Source organism: Drosophila kikkawai, chromosome 3L, assembly GCF_030179895.1.
Source record: "Drosophila kikkawai strain 14028-0561.14 chromosome 3L, DkikHiC1v2, whole genome shotgun sequence".
NCBI lineage: Eukaryota > Metazoa > Arthropoda > Insecta > Diptera > Drosophilidae > Drosophila > Drosophila kikkawai.
Window position 1 is genome coordinate 20,655,297 of NC_091730.1, and position 8,029 is coordinate 20,663,325.

Consider the following 8,029-nt stretch of genomic DNA (forward strand, 5'->3'; position numbering starts at 1 on the left):
GTCCGCTGCAAGGCGAGCAGCCGTTTAATAAATTGCCCCCAATTGTTTCCTCTCTTTGGGTTACGTGCATCACTGCGCCGCATCCACAAGGCACCGACAGCACCAAACCTCCGCTTAAGCACCCCTTGAGCCACCCAGCCATCCGCCGCGACTCACTGGATTTTCGGCAAATTATTTCCGCTTATTGTAAATGATTTGCGCGGCGGCGGGCTTTAAGCCAAACTTTATTTACCCGCGCTGTTTAAGCATTTCGAAGGCCTTTGATTGCGAGTAGCTGCAATCTCGGCAATTTATTTGCGCTTTAAGCAAATTCCGGCAAGGCAAAAGTTGCCACAAAGTTATTTCATTAGCTGCAGCCGAGAAAAAACACACGGAGTACGGTTTGGGGGGACGACTGCTTAAAGGAGGATTTTATTAAACTTCAATGCTTGTTAGTTGTTGGCAAGTTTTTCCTTGTTGATATTGTTTCTTGCACCTTTTGCTGTGAAATCAGAGCGTGAGCCATTTGGAGGGTAACTTTTTTAATTTCCTCGCCGTTGTCTCTGTGCAATGCTTCAGTTGGAGTCTCCAACTCTCTCTCTCTCTCTCTGCAGTCGACGCTGCGTATACTTAATGCGACGTATACGTAATGCGGCTGTCAGCGATGAGGACAAATGTCAAGCCAAGCGAGCGACTGTCCTTGACAGCTTTATGTGCATTTGCCAAAACGCAATTCGCTCGCTCGCTCGCTAGACGTAGACGGAGACGAGAAAAAGCAAATAGCCAAAATAACTTTTAATTAAGACATTTGCAGGTCCAGAGAACCGACATATTAATTTTCAACTGCGAATGAAGACGGCTAGATGGACAGCGGCAACAGGCAACAGGCAGCAGCAGCAGCAGCCACATCCTTCAGCAGCAGGAGCAACAATAACGACAAAACTGTATGCAAAGTGTGCGAAACTTGCAAAACAAATTGAAACTCAAATAAATGTCCATGTCTGTGCCAGAGACGGAGACAAATGCAGCCAAGAGTGATGGAACTGGGCAGCTTGCTAATTGTTAGTTTTAAATATTGAAAATGGCTCAGATAAAGTTGTCTTACCTTTTAGCAGTCGAACTGAGGCAGGAAAGACAAAGGAGCCAGAGCTGGGAATGAAAAATTGAAACTCTCAACTGACAGCAATTGGAATTGCTTGCGAGTAAACTTTCGAGATAATTGATTTTTGTTTGATTTCATTTTTGAATAAATAAAAGTGTGTACAAAATATATTAGGAACAATTATGCTGCCGCACGCTGGCTGCATACAAAATTTCCAATTAGGAATAAATGTTACAATACAAGAGACTACAATACAAAGGGATATTTAAAAACTAACCGGATCGGGCTTAAAAGCCATATTTCGAGAAATTGAATTTGGTTTAATTTCATTTTGAATAAATAAATGCGTAAATAAAACGTTTTAAGTACACTTATACTATAAAAAAGGAACTATGCTACAGAATGTGATATATAAAATTATATAAAACTCTGTTAGCCAAAGATTCTATCGTAGACTTTGTAGCAAAGGCTGCGACGTGGTGCCCCTGTGGCTTCCAGTTCCTCCCTGTTGCGCAGGAACATCTGGTAGTCCATCAGCTTCTTGGAGTCCAGAGGTCCCCAATCGGAATGCGGTTTCAAGGAATTGGAAATCCGGCTCTTTAGCGATCCCTTGGGCTGCTTGCAATTGGCATATAGGGCCCAGTAGACCAGCTGGCCGAGTATACAGGAAGTCAGAGCCCAGCCAAAAACTGTGAGGTAAAGAAAGATCACTTAGAAACGTTCTTAAATTAAAAAATATATATATTTTCCTACTTCTAAAGCCCAGTGGAAATTCACGATCGTTGTAGGTGAGCGGTTTCATGGTCACCAAAGTGTAGACAAGAATGATGATCATCACCAAAGGGGTAACAATAGACCAGCATATTCTATAATATACCGACGTCTTGATGTTAAGCATGTACTCCGCGTCCTGGCAGAGTCTCTTGGTGCCTTTTGGGGATTCAACAAAAAGGGTAAAAGAGTTGTAAAGAGGTACTTTCCATATCTTACCATAGATCCAGCCCACGGCAATCAGTTCAAATATGGCCGAGACCAGGGATACAAAGGTCACGCCGTGGTAATCCAGCAGCGTGATGATATGCTCGCCCCCAGGAGTGATGTAGATCAGACCCACCAAGAACCCAATCGTAGACAGACCCACCACGATTATCCAGATCTTGAGATTCACAAACTGATCCTTGATCACGGTCATGATGCAGCTGACCATGCCCACGTTGCTGCCCACGCCGAGCATGAAGAGCATGGCAAAGAAGAGCAGCGAAAAGAACTGCGGGAAGACGGTCAGCTTGGAGATGGCATCCGGATAGGATATGAAGGCCAGGCCAGGACCGGCCTTTACCACGCTGGCAATGTCCTTGGTGTTCGACTCGTGCGCCAGATTGCCCAAAATCCCGAAGATGATGACCCCCGAGAGCAGGGATGTGAAGGTGTCCAAAGTGGTCACAATGTTGGCATCCCGGTAGACATTGTGCCCGAAGCGGTTGTACGAGGAGTACATAATGATCACACCGAAGCACACGGCCAGGGAGAAGAACACCTGGGTGACGGCGTTGTACCAAACCATTGGCTCTAGGAGCTTGTGCCACTGCGGCGTGAGGAAATACATCACGCCCTCGTAGGCGCCCGGCAAGGTGAGGGCCCTCACCAGCAGGATAAACATGACGACGTACGGAAATAGAGCCAGGACATAGGCTGCCTTGCCGGAACTCTTTACACCCCGAATGATAACCAGGGTCACGGTCAGCCAGGACAGGGCCAGCATCAGAGCCAGACTGCCACTGGGGTAACCGATTCCATCCTCCAGCGAATCCGTCTTCCTTTGCACAATGCGCTCCAAGTAAAGCTGCGTGGAAGAACTGATTGTGAAGTTCGCCGGCAGATCAACTGAACCAGCAACTGCACCCTCTCCAGTGGCATTGACACAGCCTGGGCCCCACTCCTCCCGGCAGTAGCTCCAGGGCAGCTCCGATGCAAAGGAATCGAAGAAGTAACGCAGTGTCAAGGCCATTACGGAGGCATAGTAGGTGGCCAAGACGCCCAGAGCAAGGAGCTGAGCATAGCCCACACCTGAAAGATATCATATTATTAAATTATCATTTTAAGAAATTTTATTAAATAAAATAAACAGTTTTTTAGCTAAAGCTCACCCCTCATCATGGGTGCAAAATCAAAGACTTGCACAATTCCTCGACTGGAGAACTGTCCCAGTAGCATTTCCATGTAGTATATAGGCTTTCCCACCAGAAACAGGACTATAAGGTAGGGTATGAGAAAGGCTCCTCCCCCATTTTCCAGAGCCGTGAAGGGAAAACGCCAGACATTTCCCAGGCCAACGCTCAGAGCGATGCAGGACATAAGAAACTCGATAGAGCTTCCCCAATTGTCGCGCGGTTTCTGGTCCGGCAGCATTTCAGACGATTCCAATGCCATCGGAAGCGGTAATGGCCTGATCAAAGGCTCGACGCTCTATAAAAATAAATATATTATTTTGTATGTAATTTTTAATAGTTCCTTAAAGAGGTTAGTAATTAATTTCTAAAGCTAAAATTTCATATAAATATTTAAAATTTTTATTTATTTAATCATTCCATGCTAAAATATTTCCTATGCCTATATGTGAGGACTATCTTTAGCTTGCATTATATTTCCTATGAATATTCAAGCATTATGTAAATATTGATTAAATATACTGATAGATAAAAATAGATAAAGAGGATGATAAAGGATGATAATTGAAGAGTTAAACGATATATACTCTAACAAGAGTTCACAAAGTTCAATAAATAAATAGTTTCCTTTTCGATTTATAATTAAACCGATTTGTTTTGTAAACAAAACGTAAACACTTTCCGTTACAAGAAGAAACCCAAAGCCTTTCTTAGAACCCAACACTAGAAACAATTTTATAACCACTTTTCCAAGACTAATAATGATTCAAGCAATCAGCGAATTGAATGAAGTTATGAGAAATGTAGAAAAATAGCTTCGCTTGCACTCACCCCGCTGGTCTCCGGTTTCGAGGGCTCTTCGCCCACTGGGATCTCCGCTTTCAAATCTTTCATCGTGGGGCGTTGCTGGGGAAAAAGAAACACAAGTGGCGAAAAAAAAATTAGAGACGAGTACCAAACATTCTCAGACGCCTCTCGAGTTCCAAATTCAAATTGGCGCCGTGAACTGAAGAGAAGTGCATGCTGACATGCCACGAGCCAAAGTAATATATATAGTGGGAATACAGTGAAGCCTAGGAATGTAAAACGGGTAGCTTGCAGAAATATTTTAATATAAATATTTCCATAATAATAGTTTTAATAACTCTTGAAAATCGCTTCTTAAACACTTTAATTTTAAATAAATTCTTGGATATTCTAAAAGGAAGTGTACTATATTAATTACAACCTATCCAAGTCCGACTGTACTGTGATAAATTGCAGGCTGATGCAATCGCATATAACGATTTCTGCACGCGACTCTCTGTTAATATATTTTTGATATCCAAACGTCTCAATTAATGGGGGGGCCAAAACACTGACCTTACGTACATTTCTTAATATTGCTCTCTTTAAATACCTTTTAAGCACTTTTTGGCCTGGCCAAGACAGACGTGATTTTGCAGAAATTTTACCACCGGCACCATGTACACAAAATCACTCGGTAACAACTCACTCAAAAAACAAAACACTTTAAAATAAAACAATTAAAAATTGAAGAAGTTTCAGTAACTTTTCACTGTTTGTGAGTTTTTTTTACACAAAATAGAGTCACAGGGAGTAGGCGATCGGTAACTGTTTCTTGCACATTTCCCTTTGGATTCGAGTTTATCAGAGTTTATTTGTTTGTTTGTTCCCCTTTTTACACAGCAGTCCGTTCCATTTGATGGGACAAATGCGATTGCAGTGAATCGGGGAACGCCGAAAGCCCTTTATATAGAACCTTCTCACTCAGCGAAATCGGAAAAAGCCGCGTTCCACTCAACGCAGAGAGAGAGATCTATAGAGAGTTGCTGGGGAATCTTCAATCGGCCGGTCAATTTAGCTGATTGATGGCCGAAGCGGATTTGGGCGGTCGCGACGCTTTGATTATTAATTAAAATTAATATTTGGCAATGTTTGCTCTGAAGGGAACTACTATATATTGATGGCTGGAAATCTACCTAAGGGCAAAGTTCATGGTCGTTATTTGAAGTGGAAAATTTTAAAGAAAAATTAAAGCCTTATATAGATTATACTTGTTCTGATTTTGTCTTATTTATGGTTCATTTGTGGCCTTTAAGTATTTTTATTATAAAAAGATAATGTCTACTTTTAGGCCGCTTCTATCAAGTGAGAATATGGTAAAGATTTACTTTAATACATTTAATTATTATAATGTTTATCTAAAGTTTAAATTAAACAAATGTTAATTTTATTACAATTTTCTTTATATTTATTCTCCAAATAAATCATTAAAATATAAATAAATTACCATCTTTTAGGCATTTCTTTATACAGAAGCTCTCTGCAATAAGCTCATTGCTATATAGCAGCTCACATACAAAACCTGATTGATGTTTTATCTTTGACTTTATTATCAAACCATATAGCAGTAAGCTATATGATAATTAGCCAATCTAACCGAAATTCAAATCATTATAACCCTTATTTTCAGAGTGTATAGCCATTTATTTATTTACCTTCCGAAACCGCCACTTGAATATGGTTATTCCAGAGCTCATCAAACACATATCACATTTTATTTATGCACATCCGTTGCTGTGTACTTTCCTTAAATTATGGTTATTGTTGGTCTTATGGAGATAAGCAGAGTTTTGCTAGCGCTTATCGAAGATCCCAGCCATCAGATAACCTTGCAAACGGCATGACTTTTCGCAAACTTTTCTATATCTAAGTGGAACTGATATTATATGAAATATTGCAAGTAAAAACAACAAACTTATCATCACGAGTTTTTGTTTGTATTTAAAAGATATAATAAAACCATTTTAGGGTTAATACAATGTGAATATCTATTTAAATGGCTACCTATTTAAAAGATAACAAATAATTAATATGCATTTAAACCTCGACTTAATATTATGATTTCTTTCTCTTCACCTAATGAGACTAGGAGCTGAGTGAGTCAAGTCAATGACCCGAAGCCGCTGTGACACCACTGGGTGGTTTTGATAACCGCATCACCATCGACTGGGCCTAACCACTATTTTTTACATAATTCGCCGGGCTTTATTATTTGATGCCACACACACCACACGCTTCAATTGGAGATCTTGGCGGTGGCAAAAGTCGCAGATTTGCGCTAATAGTTCATGTCAACGAGTCACTAAGCACATAGCGAGTTAATGCAAACACAACCCTCGAAATACGAGAACCCAAAAACAAATCCATATTCGAGGAATCCAGCTGGCAGACACACTAGCAGTTGAGCAGTGTCATTCTTGCGGGAATATTTTAGCATCTTTATGAGGCTTAAACGAGATGGAAAGTTTGAGACTGGAGTCTAAGCAAGAACAAACACAACTCGTGTTATATTTTAATTTTAGAGCCAAGTGTGAGTGTGTTCTACGGGGGGAAATACACACATTAGAAACTTGAACCGCTCCAACAGTTAATGGAAACTAAATGATAGCTTAAATATTATAGGAACTGAGGTGAGATTTGTTTGTTCCTAGTACCTTGAAGTATCATTTTCCTTTTCGCATCTGCAATTACCTGCTTTGCTCCCACCTTGAGGGTAATTACAGACCGAATCTGCAGTAGAACGCAGATTCAATGCCATACCCCTGTTATCGTTGTATGATTATTGAGTTTCCAGTGGCAATTATTTATAGTCTCTCGACTAATTCGCCTCGTCAAGTGGCCTGGCTGTGCTGAGATTTGATAACCGGGGCGTCCACACCCCGTAAAAGTGATAAGGTAAATGGCTAAATAAATACGCTGAAGAGCCAACACTCGAAATCAAGTGGAATATCCCAGAGAGTGTGCGGTCAGTGTAATCTAGGATTTGCTTACATCTCGGAAAATCACTCGAGAATCACTGTGCATATCCACTATTACTACATACAGCCACAATTCGAAACCTGTCGTCGTCGCCTGTGAAACTAGTTTCAGGTCTGCGCTCCCTGGGCTCCCTGTTTACCTGCTAGCTGAAATCCAGGTGAGCTGCCTCAGGTGGCAGCAGCTGCTGCGGGCCCTGTGAAAGATTGGACCAAGAACCAGGAACTGTGCTAACGCTAATTAATAATTAACATAATTACACATAGATTGCTATGTCGTCAGATAAAATGCATTGCGAATGAGCCGAGGCAAGGCAAAAAAAAACCAATATTAAACATCAATATTTATAGCAAGATTTGTGTGCAGAGAAAAAAATGGAACGCTTGGAATTTCTTGCGATTGATTTATGTATTTGTAACTTTACATGCAAAATAAATTCTAATAGTTTAAGTTGCATACGTAGTAGAACTACTAAATATATTGACTTAAAATAAAATATATATTCATATTCCTTTCATTCAAACTACAAATTAATGAATTAGCCAAGGTTTTTTAATGGCAAAATAATTTGAAAAGATATTTAAGAGATTCAAAGACCTAAAATTATTTAAAACTAATACAATATAACTGTGTAAATGTAGCTTAAAATTAGTTGAAATATTTTAATTGACAATAAAGTCTGCTCAAATAGTTCTTAACCCACATTATTTGATAAGATAATAAACTAAAGTTCAAATTCATATTTTCTCCGTATTTTCTCTGTATTTTCTTGCCGTGTGATCGCTGCTCCTACGACAAAGAAAGGAAAGGCCCGACCGGACCCGATAAGACGCCGATCGGAGAGGCAAAAGCACCCGAGAGAGCTTCGCGTCGTCTGGGATCGGAGATCCCGCGTCACATATGCTGCCGGTCTATAAATTGGGGCGTCCAGACACACGCAGACTCAGTCGCAGAGCGT

The 8,029-nt window shown here is 40.6% G+C and overlaps 1 protein-coding gene across 1 annotated transcript; it reads right to left on the reverse strand.

The window, feature by feature from the left end:
• Window positions 1-1,198: 1,198 nt before the first annotated feature.
• On the reverse strand, window positions 1,199-4,963 carry LOC108078928 (sodium-dependent nutrient amino acid transporter 1). Its single transcript, XM_017173076.2, has 6 exons — window positions 4,649-4,963; window positions 4,081-4,155; window positions 3,229-3,547; window positions 2,072-3,148; window positions 1,835-2,011; window positions 1,199-1,770 (listed from the first exon to the last, which is right to left on the reverse strand). Exons 2-6 carry the CDS (start codon window positions 4,141-4,143, stop codon window positions 1,514-1,516), a joined length of 1,893 nt encoding a protein of 630 aa, XP_017028565.1. The 5' UTR covers window positions 4,144-4,155; window positions 4,649-4,963; the 3' UTR covers window positions 1,199-1,513.
• Window positions 4,964-8,029: the final 3,066 nt, after the last annotated feature.

Bases quoted from the DNA above. Each gene is read 5' to 3' on its own strand.
- LOC108078928 (XM_017173076.2), bottom strand. From the start codon at position 4,143: ATGAAAGATTTGAAAGCGGAGATCCCAGTGGGCGAAGAGCCCTCGAAA. The intron at 3,548-4,080 runs GTGAGTGCAAGC...TTATTTTTATAG, and splicing joins CGAAACCGGAGACCAGCGGG to AGCGTCGAGCCTTTGATCAG. The intron at 2,012-2,071 runs GTAAGATATGGA...AATCCCCAAAAG, and splicing joins TGCCGTGGGCTGGATCTATG to GCACCAAGAGACTCTGCCAG.